At 41.2% G+C, this 23,320-nt stretch overlaps 1 protein-coding gene across 2 annotated transcripts in view; it reads left to right on the forward strand.

The window, feature by feature from the left end:
• Nucleotides 1-23,320, forward strand: part of DAPK1 (death associated protein kinase 1) — a 75,248-nt gene that overhangs the window by 39,179 nt on the left and 12,749 nt on the right. For both annotated transcript variants that reach the window (XM_060280100.2, XM_035099579.3), the window contains exons 6-20: nucleotides 1,612-1,660; nucleotides 1,747-1,773; nucleotides 2,224-2,376; nucleotides 3,849-3,894; nucleotides 4,039-4,128; nucleotides 6,413-6,505; nucleotides 8,882-9,001; nucleotides 10,124-10,222; nucleotides 10,607-10,705; nucleotides 11,730-11,828; nucleotides 13,723-13,920; nucleotides 16,080-16,277; nucleotides 19,718-19,816; nucleotides 21,965-22,042; nucleotides 22,307-22,529. In XM_060280100.2, the coding sequence (XP_060136083.1) occupies nucleotides 1,612-1,660; nucleotides 1,747-1,773; nucleotides 2,224-2,376; nucleotides 3,849-3,894; nucleotides 4,039-4,128; nucleotides 6,413-6,505; nucleotides 8,882-9,001; nucleotides 10,124-10,222; nucleotides 10,607-10,705; nucleotides 11,730-11,828; nucleotides 13,723-13,920; nucleotides 16,080-16,277; nucleotides 19,718-19,816; nucleotides 21,965-22,042; nucleotides 22,307-22,529 (1,671 nt within the window). The remainder of the gene's footprint in view (nucleotides 1-1,611; nucleotides 1,661-1,746; nucleotides 1,774-2,223; nucleotides 2,377-3,848; nucleotides 3,895-4,038; nucleotides 4,129-6,412; nucleotides 6,506-8,881; nucleotides 9,002-10,123; nucleotides 10,223-10,606; nucleotides 10,706-11,729; nucleotides 11,829-13,722; nucleotides 13,921-16,079; nucleotides 16,278-19,717; nucleotides 19,817-21,964; nucleotides 22,043-22,306; nucleotides 22,530-23,320) is intronic.

The following is a 23,320-nucleotide window of genomic DNA, read 5'->3' on the forward strand; positions in this document are numbered from 1 at the left end:
GTTAAGAGAGCAGAACAGGGGACAATAACAAGTAGAAAAGAGATTAACAAAGAAATAATGTTGACCATGTACATGTTTCATCAAAGAAGAAAATGGTATGAGAGTGGGTGGTAGTGTTTTATATGTTAGAAAAAATATAAGCCTCTCAGAGTGCCAACCACATTGGCAATTTAATACGTACATGTCAGTATTGCTTAGGCCTACATTTCATATGTGAGCAGTGGTGATCATTCCATGTGTTCAGTCTTTACAAGGTCTCTTTAAATGTTTCCCATCCTCTTTAACACTGTTTCTAGTAGGTAATATTTACCTGCATTCAAATTAATTTGAATTTGAATATTTGCAAATTTAACGCCCTTTCCTTTCTATATGTGGGAGTCATGATTTTCTGCCTGGACTTTCTATATAAAGATTTATGTCCTACCTTTCAATATAAAGCTTCAAATGTGGATAAGATGATAAAAACCACTTAAAACAATACTTTTAAAATAAAAACGCAATTGTGTATTTACATGATAGCTTTATAACTAAAATCCCTAACAAAACCACAATAAAACCGCCACGACAAAATAGCAGTAAAATAGCAGTGGCAAAAGGAGAGAAGGAAATCAGTTTAGTGGAAATCAGTTTACTTTGGGGTAGGCATTTGCAGATTTCACAGTACTCATCCAAAGCTCTTCTGACCTTTTCCCCCTCCTGGGAAAATAGCACCCCCTCCTGGATGATTCCACTCTGCACCTAATCACTGAAAGCAGGTCATTCCCAAAGCTGATGCACAGATTCCTATGGAAGTAGACAGTCCCAAACTAATGTATATAGGTAGTTTTATTAGTTAAAAGCTTTGACTTCTCTCCAGATACAAACTGGGCATGTGGCAATTTTTAGTTCTGGTGAGATGATCCAGCCAACAGCCTGACTTCTGTATTCTGACCCAGGTGAAGTTTCTGGATAGTCTTCAAAATCAGCCCTGCATACAATGCTGTACACAGCAGATGTTTTGGGAGTGTGAATACTTGTGGCAATAGTATATACATGGAATGTGTTGTTTTCAAATACAGTGGATCAGAATGAATGCATATCTTACAGAACAGTCTGAATCAGTTTCATAAAAGTTTAAAAGGGGGCGAGGTTGTGATAGAATTAATTGTTAAATAAACTAACAATCTGCACTTTTGTAAACTAATGCAGCTTGTAAACTAATGTACAGATGATTCCTGTTGGAAAATATGCTTTTCCCCTTTGCTCTTTCTAGACCAGGGGTCATCAAACTTTTTCAGCAGGGAGCCAGTCCACTGGCCCTCAGACCTTGTGGGGGCCCGGAGTATATTGGGGGGGGGGGTAATGAACGAATTCCTATGCCCCACAAATAACCCAGAGGTGCATTTTAAATAAAAGCACACATTCCACTCATGTAAAAACGCGCTGATTCCCGGACCGTCTGTGGTCCGGATTTAGTAGACAATTGGGCCGGATCTGGCCCCCGGGCCTTAGTTTGCCAACCCATGTTCTAGACCCTACCCTAGTGGTATGTATACTTCATAGGTGAAAAAAAAAAATCGTTTCTTCTCAAACTGCTCTGCTATAGACTAAAGCTTCTGCTTTGTCTCTTAGCTCCTGAAATAGTAAATTATGAACCTCTGGGCCTTGAGGCAGATATGTGGTAAGTTCACCATTCTTCTGCACTTGAACATTTTGTAATTGTATTGTGTCTTTTTGAATAGTGATAGACACTCTTTCTTTTTTCAGGAGTATTGGCGTAATAACATATATTCTGTAAGTATTATCACTCTAAATCATTTTGTTTTACCCATTTGGTTATTAAATCAACTGCACAAAGTTATAGTCAAGGTTACTAATCTATCTAGGCCCATGTTTTGGATAGTTGTACATAATTTTCCAAATATATGCTTCAAACTACTGATTACAAACATAATTTGTTGCTGTACTTATTTTCAATGTTATGATTTATTATTATGTTCCTTTATATGGGAACATAATTTTATTTTATTTGAATAGTGTGCATTTTCCCATGCAGTCAGCATAAATGATGAGAAGCGAAAAGATGTAAATTCTGAGAGTTTCCGTCACTGTGAGAAGATAGTGGAGGCCTTGTTTAAATTATTGGGCTGAGCTTCAGAATCACTTTTAAAAAATCAATCCTGGAACCAAATTTTTTGTCCTGGAGTCATACTATATCATTGTGACCAAACCTTTTTTTTGCAGTCTGAGTGGTGCCTCGCCGTTTCTTGGAGAGACAAAACAAGAAACATTAGCCAATGTGTCTGCAGTGAACTATGACTTCGAGGAAGAATTCTTCAGTAACACCAGTGCTTTAGCAAAAGATTTTATAAGAAGACTACTAATCAAGGATCCAAAGTAAGTTTCTTCCAGGATTCATTTTGTGACACCAAGTACAAGCAAACAGGATTAGTTGGTAGTTACCCTTATCCCTTTCAAAATGAAGGAGATCTTCCCTGTTTTGTTGATCTAGGCCAGCGTTTCTCAACCGCTGTTCCGCGACACACTACTGTGCCGCGAGACGCTGGCTGGTGTGCCGCGACGTGCGACTTGTTTCCCGGGCAACGGCAAACCCTCACCAGCCAGAAGCCTCGGCTCAAGGCTCGCGAGAGCACAAACCTGGCTGACGAGAGAAAGCTCCAATTCCGCCACCCCCGCACGCCGTTGAGGGAAAGGGAGCCAGAGAAAGGACTACAGTTCCCAGGGGCTCCTTTCGGGCAACTTCTTCTCGCCGCTTGCTCTCGCGAGATGGCCTGGCGCCGCTCCGTTCCCCAACCCCACCTCTCGCAAGTTCGCGCTCGCTTGTGGCGCGGTGGTTGAATGTGGGGCGGTGGCGGCGATGGCAGCGCGCTCCGCTGCCTTGTCGTCTCCTCCGACGGAGCTGTCCTTGTCGCCGTTCATCCGGAAGCTCCGTAAGTGGTGGATCCTCCGAAGCCCCTCTCCCTTTCAGGCTAGCGGAGACGAGCGCTCTGGAGCCGCAGCCGCTGCTTCTAGGGGCGCCGGAATGAGCGGCAGAGGGGAACTTTCTTCCAGGTGTGCCGCGTGATTTTTTTCATGGAACAAGTGTGCCTTGGCCAAAAAAAGGTTGAGAAACACTGATCTAGGCTGTCAAGTTTGCTACCCTTACTTTATACAATTTGCATTTGCTTCTTTATTAGTTACTTCTTGCATGTTTTCAGTGCTGTATAAATACATAGTGGAAGTAACTGCATGAAGAATATGTTAGAACCAGTCTGGTGTAATGTTCTGAATCTCCAGCTGGAACCAGGAAGACATAATGTTTAAGTGTCCACTAGTCTATGAAACTAGGCGGCGCTGTGGGTTAAACCACAAAGTCTAGGGCTTGCTGATCAGAAGGTCGGTGGTTTGAATCCCTGCAACGGGGTGAGCTCCCGTTGCTCGGTCCCAGCTCCTGCCCACCTAGCAGTTCGAAAGCACATCAAAGTGCAAGTAGATAAAGAGGGACCGCTCTGGCGGGAAGGTAAACGGCGTTTCCGTGCGCTGCTCTGGTTCGCCAGACGCAGCTTTGTCATGCTGGCTACATGACCTGGAAGCTGTCTGTGGACAAACGCCGGCTCCCTCAGCCTATAGAGCGAGATGAGCGCCACAACCCCAGAGTCGGACATGACTGGACCTGATGGTCAGGGGCACCTTTACCTTTAGTCTATGAAACTGACCATGGGCCACTCCCCATTTCTTAGCCTAACCTACCTTACAGAATTGTTGTGAGAATATAAAGAGGGATGCGTGTATGCTTTTTTGAGGCCTTTGAAGAAAATACAGACTATAAATGTAATAAAGGAAATGAAATATTTTTTCTCCTTTAAAAGGAAGAGAATGACAATTCAAGACAGCTTGCAGCACCCATGGATTAAGGTTAGTGTGCAATGCATAGATTATTATATTAGTTTTACCTCTTTCTTTTGCCCATGTACTGTAGAAGGCAGTATATTCTTCATTCATTCTTCTTCACCACTGAAGGATATAGCATTTCAAAGTGTTATTTTAATTTTCTCACAGCCTAAGGATACCCTTCAAGCACTTAGTAGAAAAGCATCTGCCGTGAATATGGAAAAATTCAAAAAGTTCGCAGCACGAAGGAAATGGAAAGTAAGATCTAACAATTCTTTATAATAACTATTGTTCTTTGGCTTTGGAATAAGTACATGTAACAGTGGGTCACATGAAATCATAATGCTTAACTATGCTCTAACATGAACAAGCAGCATGATGGTACACATGGCTCATCCTGGTTTATTGCTCCCAACACAGCTGGGCCAGGAGTAAAAGAAGGAGCAAGTGGGAATGAATGGTTAAAGATTAGGTATAGTTTAACATGGTGTGTCAACATGGCCAGTGTATATTAACACATGAAAGCTATTGAGAGCTTCATCTGGGCCTTAAATGATTTGGTTTAGTTCAGTCCTGAACTTCTTGTATATTTGTTAGACTTTTAGAGTGAAATTGGTACGGGGCATTACAGCTGAGCAGCATATGAAAGAAATGAAAGAAGAGCAGCAGGAAGTAAGAGCAGCAAGGAGTTTATTGCAAACTGAAAAAGAGACATGTAGGATAACTTGGAAGGGACGCGGGTGGCGCTGTGGTCTAAACCACAGAGCCTAGGGCTTGCCGATCAGAAGGTCAGCAGCTCAAATCCCCGCAACGGGGTGAACGCCCGTTGTTCTGTCCCAGCTCTTGCCCACCTAGCAGTTTGAAAGCACGTCAAGTGCAAATAGATAAATAGGTACCGCTCCAGTGGGAAGGTAAACGGCGTTTCTGTGCACTACTCTGGTTCGCCAGAAACGGCTTAGTCATGCTGGCCACATAACCCGGAAGCTGTCTGTGGACAAACGCTGGTTTCCTCGGCCTATAGAGCGAGATTAGCACGCAACCCCCGAGTCATCCAGAACTGGACCTAACAGTCCAGTTACCTTTACCTTTTAGGATAACTTGGAAGAAAGAGAATTTGGAACAGGGTCCATAATTATCATCAGGAGATAATAACTGTGAGTAGGGAGAGAGTTAGCAAATAAGTCCAACCAAAGAAAAGAACTCCTTCTTGGAAACGAAATCAGCAAATGCAAGGCAGATGTGGCTGTTGATGAATTCAGCCCTATAAAAATAGATCCCAGATTTTTCCTAGATCTGACTCTCATAAGACTTACTAATGTGATAATAAGGCATTCCAAGGTTATTTGGCCACATCAGTTTTCAGTGGCAGATACTTAAAGTCCAGTATGCCTTGTCATAGTCACCATATGACAGAAGCCCTGAAAATTAGATGCCTCTCCAAATGCATTATTCCACAATGGCACATTGAACTATATATCACATAGAACAATATGCCACATAGTACTAACATGGTAATATTGATTATGTTGCTGCTTGGCAACCCTGTTTTATTAATATGCTTGTTAGCAATCATTCACTGATGATCAGTGGATTTTTCCTCAATGGGAAATACAGGCAGTGACCGTTTTAGGTGTGTCTGATATATGTGCGACTGCATCATTCCGGACCCAAAAGTGACCTGAAAATGTCACCAAAAGAGGTGAGGCAGGAACAGAGCAGGGTGTTTGAAGGCTTTTTCAATGGTTGTTCTGATTACATGTGATTTCACACAAGCGCACAATGACCTGGAACGCAATCCCCACACAACCGGGGAGTTGCCTGTAATGGTGCCCTCTAGAAGTTGTTGGACTATAATCATCATCCTGGACCATCAGCTGTGCTTGCTGGGGCTGATGGGAATTGAAGTCCAGCAACATCTGGAGGGGTACCATTGGCTAACTCACCATCAGACGACACTGCTTTGTTTTGTTTTATATTTTGGATGGGCAATTTGTCTGCAGGGAATCAGATCTGAGAGGATCGCTCTGCAAGGTAAAGTGGGAATAAATGGAGAGAGTTGGCAGCTCAGTTTGGATACAAGAACGGGGGGGGGGGATAAAGGTTTTAGCAGGACTTAACCTGGACTGGAAACAACTGTCAGGGTGTCTCCACTTCCTTCCTGCAAAATTCATGTAGGAGCAAAAATTTTTGCTGCCCTCTGTAGCAATCCTACTGAACAAATATTGTAGATTCATTGTGAGTCTGCAGCCTCTTTCATCTATAGGACACTATATTTTATAGCATGACCCTTGGAATGCTCAGGGAAGTAGGGAGTGTGTAACCATCCTATTATCTTGAGGCAAATGGACCATATAAAAATACAGGCCTTAGAGACTTAGCTTGATTGCAACTACAGAACAGTTTAGCAGTATTGTTTGCGGAACTGAACTCGTACCAGAAATGTTTCCTATAATACCAGAAATGTTTCCTATAATACCAGAAATGTTTCCTATAATAAGTTTTTATGCTTTCACATAAATATTTGTCTCTTCTCTTACAAAAGCAATCAGTGCGCTTAATATCGCTATGCCAAAGATTATCAAGATCCTTTTTGTCCAGAAGTAACATGAGCGTGGCTAGGAGCGATGACACTCTGGTAAGTAAATACTTGGGAGTATGGGGATTAACATAGCATATAACATCTTCTGAACTGCAGTACTTGGAACTGTAATGTCCCTTGCAGGTATTTCAAATTGATGCAAAGAACTGAGCAATAAATACAGACAAGAGACGATATGCAGACAATACCTGTAGTCTAATTTAAGACAGATGACTAAATTTAGCCCTGTCGCTTCTGTTTTCCGTATTTCTGGACAAAGCTAATTCAGAAACAAGCCAGAAATCCCTCAAGTAGATAGAGGAGAGCAGCAGGTATCAAACAGAAAATTGGGCTGGCATTTTGTCTCCCTTCTTCATACCAGTCACCTTAATTACAGCAGTAGCTTGGCTGATGGACCTTGGGGTACCAAAGTGTAAGAGGATTCTTCCCCTTCTGCTTGTCTGAGCTGCCATCAGTGTGATACAGTTGAGAGGTGTGGCCATCTTATTTGCTTTAGTGTGGCTCGCCAAGGGTTCTGTGCAAGGGATGTTAGGAGAGATTCTATGGCATTCCCAATAAGTTGTCGACAGGCAGCTTGGCTATAGAACTGTAGGGAGGCCCAGGATCAGGGGAAAGTCTTGTACAGTGGAATCTTGGTTCTCAAACTTAATCCATTCTGGAAGTCCATTCGACTCCTGAAACGTTTGAAACCAAGGCGTGGCTTCCGATTGGCTGCAGGAGCTTCCTGCACTCAAGCGGAAGCCGTGTCGGACATTTGGCTTCTGAAAAACATTTGAAAACCAGAACATTTACTTCCGGGTTTTCGGCGTTCGGGAGCCAATTTGTTCGTCAACAAAGCCATTCGAGAACCAAGGTTCCACTGTACAACTCCAAGACCAGCTGCTGGGTTATACTCAGAACCCAGATCTGTGGACCCATGCCAGATACATAATTCATGTACATTACTCCACAGGCTATGGAATCCATGTTTAACACCCAGTATGTGTGTCCACAAAAGTTTATCATAAGTTATAGTTTATCACACAAAATATTATTTATTTGTTGCACGTATATACCACCTTTTCCTTCAAGGGGCTCAAGTTTTCTGTTCCTTCTCATTTAATCCCCACAACAACTTTGTGAGGTAGGTTAGGCTGGGAGGCAGTGACTGACCCTAGGTCACTCAGTGAACTTCATGGTTTCCCAGGTCCTTGTCCAACACACTAACCACTACACCACAGTGGTTCTCAGATAGGGATGTTCAACTAAATGTTACTTAGAATAGACCCATTGAAATTAATAAACATAACTGTTAGACCCATTTATTTCAGTGGGTCTGCTGAGTAAAACACAAGTAACACTCATAGTTTTTGGTTTTAAGACTAAACCATATTTTGGTGACCAGAAACTAGAAGCATTTGCTTCCTGGTTTAAACTTGGTTTAGCTTCTCATCATGTCTACGTTAAACAAAAGTGTGGTTACTTTGAAGTATGGTTTATTGAAACAAACCAAGCTCAGATTGTGATATTTGGTCTTGGTTTGCTTTAATAAACCATAGTTTAAACAACTGTTCTCAATTTAGACATCATAATGTACTGTGTGTTTAGTTTAAACCAGCAAGCAATTGCTACCACTCTCCCCTTCACAGCTGTGTCATGGGACAGGGAATCACACAAATGAAAGCAGGTATGTTACCTGTTTCGAGTCTTTCAGATTTATACTTGGAGGTGCATAAATCCAGTAGATTTCTATTTAAAGGTTTTATTCTGCACTTTATGAAATGTGTTCTTAAATACTAGTTATAATAAGTATTATGCAAACATTTCCCCCTCAGACTTAAAAGTCCTTAGGCATACAGAGTATGAAGAGTGGCATATATGTCTTACTCTCTTTCTTTCACTTTGCTAACTTCCACATTTTTGTAAATTAAATTTCTGCTTATTGATGTGCTGTTATTTTTTAATGTTGAATCAGTAATCGTAACCATTGCAGAACCAGCTCCCAGTAGAATTGTAGCCTTTTACCACTGTGGTTTAAAACCTATAAACTCTAGATTGGAGTAATTTATAGCACTGTTCTGCTTTAAGATGTCATTCTTGGGAAATAAATGCTTCTTATTCCTGTTTTTATGTTGATGTAGCTTTTAAAAAATGAATTGTGAAATGCATAATAGAGCTCTTTTAAATCAGGGTCAATGTTATGTGCTGATGCATAAAAAAGGAGACTCTTATTAGAGAAAGTAAATTGCCTCCAGAATTTAAGCAGATGTTTTAACAGCTTGTTTCCCATTAGGAATGGCAGTCATACTGTGAAATGACAATATATAGCTGCTGAAAAGTTTATTTCCTTTCCATACCCTCCTCCCTCTCAAAGCTAATAACTTCTTTTCTCTTGTCTTTCCCCTCCCATCTACTTTCTGGTTAATTTATGAGGATGAGGAAGATTCATTTGTAATGAAAGCCATCATTCATGCCATCAATGATGACAACGTTCCTGGTCTCCAGCACCTTCTGGGCTCTTTGACCAATTATGATGTCAATCAACCTAATAAGGTACGCTGTTGTTGTATAGATTCAGCAGCTTAAAAAAAAAAAGAACAAATATCAGCCCAAGGACTCATGAGCATTCCAATATCAGTTCAGGAAACTCTTCCTGGGAAGGTTGCAGAGGACACAGTTTGGAGTTTTTTATTTGCATGTGTGGACAAGGGCCTATCTCTCCCACTTGATATCTAGCTTTTGACACCCGTTTTGAGAAAATATCACAGCATCTATAGACAGTTACTTCCATTCTTGATGTCCTTGCCCAGATTTGCCAGCAGTGATGAGTGGAGAAGAAGGAAAAGCTCCGCTGTGTGCAGTTTAGGCCTCCCCTCCAAAAGAGCTCATGTGGGATCCAAAAGCTACCATTTCTGCCTCTCATTGGGTGGTTCTGGGGAGGGAGGTTCCTGTTGCTGCCTACATGAGTGGGTGGAATGGATGGTTGTTGCTGTGAGAATGAGGTGTTGCATAGTTAGCTGTTCCTCTTCCTTTTCATAAATGTTTGAAAACTGGCAGTGTACCGCCAGCCCTGAAAAGCTTGCCTTTCTGTATAATTAAAATACTCAGCGCTTTAATCCTTAAATCATTATTTATCTTCCAAATCTTTCATTGTCTTTGCATCTCTCCAGTGAATTGGTTTTTCATGATTTGTCAATATCCTTTTTGAAATACAACACCAACTTACACAATGCTCTAGATAAATGTTCACAAAGCTAAATTTAGCTCACTACATTATGAAAACAATAATCCTAATAATGAAAAATAAAGACACTGCATGTTTGGTATAGGTTTTATTACACAAAGAGAGCTATTGTACATGGTGCACCAGACCCACTCTAAATCTTTCTCATAAAACTCATTGCGTTGCATTTTTGGATGTTTGTTAAATGTATCTGGACTTTCATAGTGATTTTGACACAGCTCTTCAAAAGCTTATGCTTACTCTTCACACACAGATTTTGCATCAGCAAAAACATTTATATGTATTTATAAATATCCATATCTTCTCTTCATATATAATACAATCTGTTAAAAAATTAAATCAGAGACTATCATCTAGCTATGTATATTTGTTGTTCTCTTCAATAATCTCTTGAGAAAAGTGATCAGTTTTTGACAGTTTGTTCATTGCAGCATGGGACACCTCCATTTTTGATTGCTGCTGGATGTGGAAATATTCAAATGCTTCAGTTATTCCTAAAGCGAGGTGCCCGTATTGATGTCCAAGATAAGGTGAGACATTTGTTTAGATTGGTATCTAAATGTGTTACTTATTTGCAGTGCATTTTAGAAGGAAACAGATTGAACATGTGTTTACATTGTTGTAAATGAATATTATAGATTGCAATCATTCATGCAGCTCAGTCAGTCATATTCTATATTTGGCAAAGAACAATTGCATTTCTCACCCTTTTGTTAACAACAGCAAGTTAATACCCATATGAATTCATTTTATTTGAATGAATGCCTAAACAAAATGTTTCCGCTTTGGAAAAGTCCCTTCATTAGATCTTGATAATTATCCTCATCATGTAACATTATCCTAAATGTGTTGGAATATGTTGCTGCAATTTGCTTATGGTTTTATTGATTGCCATCGTCAAATATTTTGGACAGGCAGGATCTAATGCAATCTACTGGGCATCTCGACATGGTCACGTCGAAACACTGAAATTCCTCCAGCTAAATAAATGTCCTTTGGATGTTAGAGACAAGGTAAGGGCAAACTTTTAAATCTGTTGGAGCATTATTTTAAAACTTCTGCTTTAGATCGTCTTGTGGTGCTATCTTATAGCTTCCCTACTCAGAAATAAGCTCCGCTGACTTCAGTGGGACCTAAAAAAGGTAAAGGACCCCTGATAGCTAAGTCCAGTTGCAGATGACTCTGGGGTTGTGCCGCTCATCTCGCTTTACAGGCCAAGGGAGCTGTGTTTGTCTGCAGACGGTTTTTTCCGGGTCATGTGGCCAGCATGACTAAGCCGCTTCTGGTGCAACGGAACACCAAAACCAGAGCAGCTCAAAGAAACGCCATTTACCTTCCCGCCACAGCGGTATCTATTTATCTACTTGCACTGGTGTGCTTTCGAACTGCTAGGTTGGCAGGAGCTGGGACTGAGTAACGGGAGCTCACCCTGCCCCGGGGATTCGAACCGCCAACCTTCTGATTGGCAAGCCCAAGAGGCTCAGTGGTTTAGACCACAGCGCCACCCAGATCCATTTCAGTGGGACCTACTCCAAGAAAAATGTGTATGGGAATGCAGCCTGACCCATCCAGTGCTCAAGTTTAGGGCAGCCTACAGTGTTTCTAAAAATTAAATAACATTAATTCTGTTAAAGTACTTTTTCTATGCTAACTCCTGGAGTTTTTTGTTAGAGGAAGGTTAGTATGTGCCAGAGGTAGCCATCTGTCAACCTGCACTGGGATGGAGTGGGTTCTCCACCAATCAGTGTGGATGCCTGTAAGTAATGCTACTAAAATATATTTTCCAGCCAGCAGTAGCCCACAGCAGGCTCCAAAACAGAACCTTTATGTTTGTTTGTATTATTTATATTATTATTATTGCTGCTGCTGCTGTTGTTGTTATTTTCTTTTAAACTGGCATGGGAGAAAAAGGACAAACCTTTCTCTATAGATTGTTCCCACCCAATATTTATAAGAACCAATATAATCCATAATGTGAGAGTATTCAACAGTGTGGCATGAGGGATAACGCTTGTGTGTGTTTTGTCTTCTTCTCAGTCTGGAGAAACTGCACTCCATGTGGCATCTCGGTATGGTCACGTTGATGTGGTTCAAGTCTTGTGTAGCATTGGCTCAAATCCAAATTTTCAAGATAAGGTGAGTAGTAGAGATTAAGCCTTATTCTGCTGCTAAACAAAAACAGGATTCCTTCCCATTCATTACTTGAAATTACCATGTGGGTTTTTTACTTGGAGTAGAAATTAGTGGGCCTAACACTCCAGTTTCTATGGGTCTACTGTGAGTAAAACCTAGTTGACAACCATCTAATGAGACCAGTAGTCCATGCTTACGCACATACTACCGTAGTAGCAGATTTCATTCATTCATTCATTTTATTTGTATGCCACTTTTCCACAAGAAAGCATGCTCCAAGGGGCTCACAGCAAAGAAACAGGGATGCATTTCAAACAAGCTACAAAACAATTTCATAGTAACAAAGCAAAACAAAAATATAACATACCAAAAAGCCACATTTCAGTACTATAAATATAGCAAGATTACGTAACAGCATGCAGCTTTCCAGTGTTTCAAACAGCAGTCCTTCCCAGGCCTACTTGGAGATGTGAACCATGTGCTCTACTGCTGAACTTTGGCCCTTCACCAACTAATCCAGGCTTCCTCAACCTCGGCCCTCCAGATGTTTTGAGACTACAATTCCCATCATCCCTGACCACTGGTCCTGCTAGCTAGGGATCATGGGAGTTGTAGGCCAAAAACATCTGGAGGGCTGAGGTTGAGGAAGCCTGAACTAATCACTGACACTAAATATTAAAAATGGATTGAAAAGGCCTGTTTAAGGCTAGTTCTCACTTAATGTTTCTGTGAATGTATTATAATTGTCAACTTGGTAGAGAAGCACATGGGACCCAGTCAATCACAAATATAGTCACTGCTGATTTAATAAATTGCAACTCCACTTCCTCTATTTAGTGCAGTCTTATGAGTTGTTTCCTGCTGTGTATGCTCCAGAATGGTTGGGACATCTCATATGTTCACAGAGAGTGTTGAGCTATCTGGTCCTAAGTAAAAATCCCCCCCTTTTTTAATAAAGAATCCCCCTTCCCCATCCCATTCATAGCTGTGCTACATGGGATTTACCCTGTATCCCTTGAGGCAGGCCAGTAATACATTCACTGCATGTATTACTAGTGATATCATCCAATTTAATCATGGTAGTAGTAATAATGGCAGGGACGTGGGTGGCACTGTGGTCTAAACCACAGAGCCTAGGGCTTGCCGATCGGAAGGTTGGCAGTTCGAATCCCTGCGATGGGGTATGCTCCCGTTGTTCAGTCCCAGCTCCTGCCCACCTAGCAGTTCGAAAGCACGCCAAAATGCAAGTAGGTAAATAGGTACCACTACGGCAGGAAGGTAAATGGCGTTTCCGTGTGCTGCTCTGGTCACCAGAAGCGGCTTTGTCACGCTGGCCACATGACCCAGAAGCTGTCTGCGGACAAACGCTGGCTCCCTTGGCCTATAGAGCAAGATGAGCACCACAACCCCAGAGTCGTCCGCAACTGGACCTAATGGTCAGGGGTACTTTTACCTTTACCTTTACCTAGTAGTACAGTAATAATATTCTTTTCAGTGTTTGTTGATGGGGGAATTAACACTTGGGATTGTTTGTGATCTATAGATATGAAACTAATAGAATTTGCAGTTTCACAATTCTGCCGCATGTCGATTGGGGAGCTGGAACACACTGCTGTTGGAGATCATGACAAGGACATCTGCATGGATGAAGCCTATTCACAAATCTCATATAGTGTGTGCTTCCACCTTCAGATATCGACCCCAGTGCAGGGGCCACTGTGCCTGATTGATGCATTGAAGGGCACTAATTCACAAATATGAAGCACATCCTGTTAATAAACTTTTAATGGGATTGCAACATTTGCCTAAGAGTTAGATTTATTGAGTCAAAATTGGAAGTGTTGTTTAAGCATTATGTCAGCTTTGTTAATAGCAATGTTACTAAATTATTTTATAGGAAGAAGAAACTCCTTTGCACTGTGCTGCTTGGCATGGCTACTACCTTGTTGCCAAAGCACTGTGCAAGGCAGGCTGCAATGTGAATGTTAAAAATAAGGAAGGGGAAACTCCACTCTTGACAGCCTCGGCTAGAGGTTACCATGATATTGTGGAATGTTTGGCGGAGCATGGCGCTGACCTTGATGCAACTGACAAGGTTAGTTATGGTTGAATTGAGCCGCATTTAGCAAGAAATTGTCTTTAAAGGTTTTGAATAGTAGAGAAGAGCTTTAAATAGCTTTCATAACTTGTTTGGATATTGCATGTCACGGTTAATCATTAAATGAAGGCTGCCTTAAGAAGTAGGATACAGCACTATTAAAAATTAATTAATTGCATTTACTAGGCTTATTTCATATAACTATATAGTGATTTCCTCTGTGGTTCAACTGTTCATTTTGGGAGGCTCTTCCATGTTTTAGTGAAAATAACCAGAACATCCCAAATGATAGCAAGACTTTTTAATTTATATTAAATACTTGAAGTAGAAATAAGTTGATGAAAATATATGATGCTTAGCATACAGATCGATTACTAGAAGTTTGCAGTTTCTTCCTTGTCTGCATCCAGTCTTTGAAGATTGATTGATCCAACACCGACTACAATTTTACCCTTTGAAAGGATAATCCATAGCCTGGATTGATGGGCTCTCATCCTTGGTCAGAGCCCTCTACACTGCCTGCAACAGGAGCTCAGTTTGGTTCTTTATCAATCAGAGAGACACTTAAAAGGCAAAGTGGGGAAGGAAAAGGCATTTTTAGCTGAATAAAAAGTTCAAGCTTCAGTCCTTTCCCCACTTACCTGGGAGTAAGCTGCATTGAATTCAGTGTGAATTGCTTCTAAGACATAGAGCCATAAAGCAGTGTAAAAAAAACAAATCAAAAAATGTAGAAGTCTTTGGCAATAATTCTAGATTTGGGGCCCCTTCTTGAATAACTCAGAGATGCTTTCCCATATACAACCAAATGAAGCTTTTATTTCCAACTTTTAAGTATCTGAAATACAGGAAACTGTGTGTGTGTTTGTGTCCTCCGTTTACCACAAGGTCTCTTTCCCATATAGGAGGTTAGAGTCTCTCCAGCAAAGCTCCGCTTACTGCTTAGAAGTGTCACAAACTCAGCAGTGTTCATTATCATCAAGACATACTGAAGAAGAAAAATACAATTCTATCTCTGTTGCTATAAATTCATGCAGTTTAAGAGTTTCCATTGTGAGTCTTACTTGCAGTTTTCTGCATCTGTTCTGACAGCAAAAGAATCATTGCAGAAAGTGAAGAAATTCAAGTGGTTTTGTCTGTGCTAGATTTATATAGAAATTTCCTCATAACCTTTTAAGCACTGCACAATGCTAACAGAATGTGCAGCTAATTTTTCATGAGGTAGTTTTTGCTGCTTGGTCTTTTTCTTGACACCTGCAAAGAGTGGCTTTCCGTACCAGGGAAATGTACATGGGCTAAGCTTATTATACAAGAGCTGTGCTATTTAAATCTACTCTTTCATTTATCTAGAACATTTCTTTTTTCATTTGCATCCCAAACAAGGCAGGAAAGGATGTAACTTTTTATGGGACAAAACCATTTGTACCTCAGTCCAAGGTGGTCACAGTTGAAAACCTATGGTGATTGCCATTTTATCCTAACCGCAACTCTGAAGTTGATGACCCCAGATCATCAAATGGGCCTCCTGGTCAAGCAGGGCATTAAGAACATTCCTCTACAATCCAGCCCACTGAACCACAGTGGGCTGGTTCAGAAGTAATGTGATAATTTAGCATACAAGAACAATCCTAGCAATCCTAGTTCCTGCATTTCCCTCCTTCCTTGGTGTTCCACAAGGAAGAATGGAAGCGTCTGGTTTCCTCTTTAGAATTAAATACTGTTTAGGATGCCTTCTGAAACCTCTAAAGTGTGATTAATCGTAACTTCGGTTAATGTGTTATTAAGCTAGTTTAAATTCATAGTTGACATTAACCATACTTTAGAGTTCAGTTGACACCTCAAATGGCAGTTAATCTGAAATGGAGCCAGAAGATTCCAAAAGCATCACAGTCATGTGAGGACAGAGGGAGCACAGCAGTCCAGAGGGAGGTTAATCTTGTTCTAGTAATTTTAAACCATGGTTTAGTGTTGCATCCAACTGCAGACTGTGACTTAACAAGGAAGTTATCAGGTTCCACAAAGTCCAAAAGGAGCTCTGTGGTGCTGAAAACGACTGAATATTATTGTATTTGCTTCTGATGTAAACATATTAAAAAACAGTTGTTGATTTTGTTTGCAATGCAAGAAATATCTGATCATTCTTTTTTTTGTGCATTTAGGACGGACACATAGCCCTTCACCTTGCAGTCCGAAGATGTCAGATGGAAGTGGTTAAAATGCTTATCAGTCAGGGATGCTCCATAGATTTCCAGGATAGACACGGGAACACTCCTCTCCATGTAGCCTGCAAAGATGGAAACATTCCCATTGTGATGGCACTCTGTGAAGCAAACTGTAACATCGATATAACCAATAAGGTACTTTAAAAAGAAGCAGCAGCAGCAACCCTACCGTGTTTGTACTAAGGGCTTATCCAGATGACAAATTGTTCCAGCACTGAATGCACAGTAGGTTTGCACTTGAGAGGGATCGAACAGTTCTTTTCCCCCAAAAAAGGCTACAATTAAATGAAAACTCCCATTTTCTGAGTACCTAAAAAGCAATTGCTAATCTCTGAGGGAGGAAAGGGGATATTTCTCTACAGCTAGTGGTTCTATTTCAAGAGTGAATGCTCATAGTTCAGTGTAATTAGTACCTATTAGATACTTCTCATGATTGTCTACCCCCCGTGTCCTTTGGTGAATTTTATTTTATTTTACTTGAATAGCCTCAGTATCCAGAGAAGTTACACTCTATCCTCCCTCGTCTCCTCACATACTAAGCTGTGTGGGCATGCAGGCTAATATACTTATACAGTGGTACCTTGGTTTATGAACTTAATCCATTCCGGAAGTCCGTTCTTAAACCGAAACTGTTCTTAAACCGAAGCATGCTTTCCCTAATGAGGCCTTCTGCTGCCGGTGCCCTTCCACCATTCGGATTCCGTTCTTAGACCGAGGTAAAGTTCACAAACCAGGACACTACTTTTGCGGAGTTGGTAAACCGAATCGTTCATAAACAGGACTGTTCTTAAACTGAGGTACCACTGTATCTTCTAGACAAGTTCATTAATTCAGTTGTATTTTTATTTCATCATGCCAGGTTAAGTCACTCTTCATTTTATTTGCTGAGAATCTGAATTTGACACATAGTCCCAGTTTGCACAAAAACAGTATAAAATTTTTTGTGTAATCAGAAATTTATCAGTGCAGTTTTCGGTTCTGACATTATAGAGGCAGATAGACCCCTTCAAGCTGTTTCTCAGCAACATCACCTACCCACCTCCTGGCAGGTTGGCCACTTACCTTCTGGCAGTGCTCAGCTGCTTCTGAGGTAGCAGAAGCGAGCAAGAAAGTTGCTGCATTAAGTAAACTAATAATTAACTGGGGGAAAGGTGCGTTGGTGATAGGTAGCATGTGGGTGTAAGGATGCTTTTAGGTCCTAAGGTGGAAAGGCTTAGATCCCTTAGACAGCTTCTCATGTTTTATTTTGCTTCCATGCAGCTGGTAAATAATACATCTCAGCAACTCTTGTTCCTTTGTACATTAGAAGATTACTGTTAATTGCATTGCAAAAAAAAAAAACATTGTATGCCTCTGCGGTGTTGGTGTTACTTCTTTGCGAAAATAGTTCGGCAGTATGTGGGAAAGCGAAATACAGTTCTTAACAGGTTTGACTCTGTGACTTTGCATGTAGGAGTTTGTAGAACTTCGGGATTTTTCCTGGTGCTAATTTCAGTGGCTTTAGGCTCTGCTGACACACTGTGTGTGTGTGTGTGTGTTTGTGTGTGTGTGTGTAGGTAGGTAGGTAGGTAGGGAGGGAGGGAGGCAAATCTTGGAATCTATAACGCTACAGAAGTGAAGGATATTTTGAATAATGCAGCTTTTATATGACACAAATCGGTTCAATTCACGAGTCCTTGCATTCCTTTCAAGGAACATTGTAATATTGCATGCAATACAGCCTGGCCACCTAAACACCCTCCATGACCTTCTGTGCTACAACCCACCATGGAAAGTTGCGGATTTTTGGCTGACCCTGTGCAATCATTTATTTGGATTATTTTTAAATTTAAGTGTTGCCAGCTGCCAAGTAAAAAGCTTATGATAATGAGCCCTCTGCCCTCTTGTGTTAGCATAATCCTGACTGATTGAGTAATTAAATGCAGAACCATGATAGAAATTCTGTTTTCAGAGAAGCAGAGTTAATACAGCTAAAGGCTTGACTTTATGGCTGAAAATCTTCTACTGGTCTCCGCGGCTTGGCACCAGTTTCCCCCTGGGGGGAGAAACAAACCCCTACGGTACATCTAAAGAGGTCAAGTAGTTTCTTTACATATGTATGATGGTTTGTACCTTAAGCTCCTTCAGTTTGTGACATCATTAGATGCCATGAACTTTATTAAACTTGTTTGTTCGACTTTGAGCACAAAACATTCTAACTGTAAATCATCTTCAAAATCAAATCTTTTGACAAGGAATAATGGACTTAATGAAGCATCCATTCTGGATCCTTAAACGTGACATTAAGCAGTTTATTGGATATGTCACTGTCTTGTATAGTGTCAGGTAAATAATCTGTTCAGCCTAGTGGAGATTACTCGAACTGACAAAGGTTCTGCAGAGTTTGGGGAAAATATTCTTCCCAGCTCTTCAGCTGAATATCCTTTGACTGGAGATGCCAGGAGTTTTAAATGCAAGTAGTTCTCAAACCACCAAGCTCTTATTAACTATCTTTCTTTGCTGCTTCCCCAGATTAATTAAGGAAAGGTGAAATATTACTGTGCATGTGCTCTGGAAGGTCATAATATTTTATGAAATTACAGCAGCACAGATAAGGTAACATCACTAAGCAGCTTTGCCCAGAAGGTGCACAGAAAATGCATTAACCAAGTACCAGTAATGTTCATTCTGTATCTGGCAGTAAAGCCAGGATTTCACAAAAATGATGGAAGAAGGTAGCCCCGCGTAGAGCGCATGGCAGTAATCCAAGCCATAAAGGTAAAGGACCCCTGGCGGTTAAGTCCAGTCGTGGACGACTCTGGGATTGCGGCGCTCATCTCACTTTACTGGCTGAGGAAGCTGACATTTGTCTGCAGACAGTTTTTCCTGTTCATGTGGCCAGCATGATTAAGCCACTTCTGGTGAAAACAGAGCAGGGCACGGAAATGCCGTTTCCTTTCCCACCGGAGCGGTACCTATTTATCTACTTGAACTTTGACGTGCTTTCAAACTGCTAGGTTGGCAGGAGCTGGGACCGAACAATGGGAGCTCACCCCGTCACGGGGATTCGAACCGCCAACCTTCCTATCAGCAAGCCCCAGGCTCGGTGGTTTAGACCACAGCGCCACCTGCATCCCCTAACTAACTCACTCACTAACTAGGCATAGCAAAATAAAAAAATTCCTTCAGTAGCACCTTAGAGACTAGCTAAGTTTGTTCTTGGTATGAGCTTTCGTGTGCATGCACACTTCTTCAGATACAGGGATGTATCTGAAGAAGTGTGCATGCACACGAAAGCTCATACCAAAACAAAAACTTAGTTGTTCTTTAAGGTGCTACTGAAGGAATTTTTTTATTTTGCTTCGACTCAGACCAACACGGCTACCTACCTGTAACTATAACTAGCCATAGTTAGTGATAAACTTTGATTCCTAGTTTGAATAAATTGGAAACTGCTGTTAACCAAACGCCTCCTTTCAGCTGCATGGAAGGAGGAGAGAGTGCAAGCCCATGTCTCTGTCTGCAAGCCAATCACATCATTTTAATATTTTGACTGGATTATTGTTTCAGCAGAAGTCTTATTTTATCTTTTATAGTATGGTAGGACACCTTTACATCTGGCAGCGAACAATGGAATTCTCGATGTTGTCCGATACCTTTGCCTAAGTGGAGCGAATGTGGAGGCATTAACTTCTGTAAGTATGACCTAGTATTTGCTGGCTTTGGCACTTTTCTGAACCCCCCCCCAAAACACACACACACACACACACACACACACAAAAGAGCTTCTGAGCTATAACACTTAGATTTTTTTAAAAAAAAATCTTACACACAATATACAGGCTTTTCTGACACTAAGCCTGAAATCAATTAATTTGGAACACGATTCCTAGCTTAGCAACAGTATTCTTGCTAAGAACCTGGCTACTTTGTTTCCAGTAACTTGTTAGCTATTCCCCTGACAATGTGTTCTGAAAACCTATAAATACAATATTTAGGCCTTTTTGAAATTAGTTCCTCTGGAAAGCTTTCATGCTAAAAATAAGGATAATTCACAGTGTACTGGCATGTGTGGGAGGCAGAGTGAATGGATCAGCAAGCTTGCAGGTGAGCTTGTAAAACAATTACTGCTTGTCCAAAGGATCTGCGCCACTGCTTCCAATCAGCACCACCTGAGTAATGTTCCTAAAACTGACCTCCTTGAAGAACCAAATAGCTATCACACACATCATTGCCTGCACTTTAACTAAGTAGCACGTGGGATTTTCTGCAGGAGGCACATAGAGATTGCACCCAAAATGGGTGCCACCCCCCACCCCACCCAGTCTACCTGCATAGCTGTCAGGGCTCTCCTGGTGCAAGCCAAATAGTTTTATGTCATAGGCTCACAACATTGCTGTAAAGTCAAACAGAAAGAGAGGTTTTTTTGCATGCAGTTTATGTACCTGCTTGCATCGCCCCTGCAGCACTTGCAGTGATTTAAAGCTAATTCACATATTCAAAGGAAACCTGTGGTATGCTCTCTGTGAACTGTATTGCAGAGTAGGGAAATAGTGGCCTCATCTTGGAAGATTTTAACTTTTTAATTGAAATTTAATAATCCAGAATAACTCCACCTATGTCCACACTTGCATGCACACTAGCTAATAACAATTAGAATTACTACTTGGTCACCATCATAAGGTTGCATTGAAGAACTGGGGGGGGGTTTGCTTTTTTCATTCTTCCACCACACTCTTGTGCAGGCAACCTTGGCTCTCCAGATGTTTTGGAACTACAACTCCCATGATCCCTGACCACTGGCCCTGTTAGCTAGGGATCATGGGAGTTGTAGTTCCAAAACATCTGGAGAGCCTAGGATGCCTATGCCTGCTCTTGTGTTTTATTTAATGGATGGGTATAAAGTGCATTAATTTAAGTAGCTTAAGGGATATGTGATTATGGAAGCATAGTTTTGGACAGATGGAGTTTCACAGTGTTTTCAAATGTTTAGCAGAAAAGAACCGCTTTGAGTTCCAGTATTTTGTTGATCTTGGTGGTCTTAATTGAAGACATGCTAACACACTATCAGATGGAGTGCATTAGCTCTCCTTGCTTAAATCGAAAATGCAGTTCTGTTTCAGAAAAGATTGTAAAGACAGAATGGGTAGGTCCTCGAGGTATAACAGTTGCACGAATGCAGCCCCAAGAGGCTATTGCAGTAAGCAATTTTTCTTATGCCTCATTTCACACCAAACTGCTGACTCATGAAATGTGGGTAATTAAAAGTCAAAAGCAAAATGCTGAAGACAGATTTGCTCTGCTCCTGAGTTTGTTTAAGCTCTTTAAAGCTGTGCTGTCATCTTCCCTGCACTAACAGCTCCCAGAGATGATAGACACAGTAACAAAGTAATTCATTTCCCCTCTCTAATTCTCAGAGGTATATAAACACAATTCATGTTTTCTTGCACCCTATTTAAATGAGCACGAACAGATCATCCTAGTTGCATTTTAAAGATTCACATCGTTCATATGCGGTATTAGGAACACATGGCTTGGGAAAAAGCGTTTTGCGTGTTTCTTTGTAAAGATGGGAGCAATCATGCTGAAAGGGTTTTTTAAAATGCCTCAAATGTTTCTGTAATATCGGGATGCTTCTATAAAAGAAGCATTAAGAGAAAAAAGAACAGAAAGAGAACAAAATAGAGATTCCAGCTAGGAGGTCCTTGCTATTTCTTTCCTTAATCCATTTGCTTCTGACATAATTTATTTTCTTACCACCCTGAGGATATTGGAACATTTTTGTTTCTGTTTTTCTCTTGTGGGCTAGAAGTCATTGTAGCTAATCACTTGTCTTCTAACAGGATGGGAAAACAGCAGAGGACCTGGCTAGAGCAGAGCAACACGAACACGTAGCCAGTCTTCTTACAAGATTAAAAAAGGTGAGGAGATGAGTTGAGCTTTATTTCGCTTTTTCACTTGAACCGAAAATATTATGAAAAATAATAGATCAAAGCCATGGGGCTTTGTCTCCCCATCCCTCCTGTCATTCATTGTATTTCTGCTACTTGAATCAGAATGCTATTCCTGCACAACTGCTTTACTCTGGAAAATATGAGATGTTTAAAGAAGTAGAAGCATTTTGATATTTGGGCTTTTCTCTTCACAATTTCCTGTTTGTTTTATTCTTTGCTTTCACCTTATAGGATACACACAGAGCACTTTTCATCCAGCATCTTAGACCTACTCATAATCTGCAGCCGAGAATAAAACTTAAGCTTTTTGGACACTCTGCATCTGGGAAAACTGCTCTTGTGGAGTCTCTGAAGTGTGGGCTCCTGAGAAGCTTTTTCAGAAGGCGCAGACCGAGGCTTTCCTCTACAAACTCTGTCCGGTTTCCTCCTTCACCTTTATCTAATAAGCCATCAGGTACCATTTTAAGGCTTTTTATGCTGTCGCTCTTAATAGTCACTGTTTTTACCTAAGTGCAATGGGTGAACATACTACTTTACAGCAACTGTTTTAATTTGTGGTGTTTGTGTTGGGCCTACTCTAGTTACAGTAATGCAATGAACACTTTTCATGCAAAGTTGGAGACTGCAAAAGAGTAGCCTTCCTGCAGGAAGGTGGGGCTTGCTATATACATGCCAGCTTTAAAGATGTGAGGTGTTAAACTCTTGGAAAGAAATAGTTGTTTTTAGAAGGAAAGACCCACAAAATGGCAGAGCTTCATTTTTGGCACTTGACATTTTATATTTGAGTAGTACACTAGCATGGTAAAGGTAAAGGGACCCCTGACCATTAGGTCTAGTCGTGACCGACTCTGGGGTTGCACACTCATCTCGCATTATTGGCCGAGGGAGCCGGCGTATAGCTTCCAGGTCATGTGGCCAGCATGACAAAGCCGCTTCTGGCAAACCAGAGCAGCACATGGAAACGCCGTTTACCTTCCCGCTGTAGTGGTTCCTATTTATCTACTTGCATTTGATGTGCTTTCGAACTGCTAGGTTGGCAGGAGCTGGGACCAAGCAACGGGAGCTCACCCCGTCACAGGGATTCGAACCGGCGACCTTCTGATCAGCAAGCCCTAGGCTCAGTGGTTTAACCCACAGCGCCACCTGGGTCCCCTTACACTAGCATAGTACTTGGTTTCTAACAAAAGTGGACGCAACACTATTCAGATGGATGAGAATGCTTTACAGTGTAGCATTAAAGGTGCA

Source organism: Zootoca vivipara, chromosome 10 (assembly GCF_965207765.1).
Source record: "Zootoca vivipara chromosome 10, rZooViv2.hap1.1, whole genome shotgun sequence".
Taxonomy (NCBI): Eukaryota; Metazoa; Chordata; class Lepidosauria; order Squamata; family Lacertidae; genus Zootoca; species Zootoca vivipara.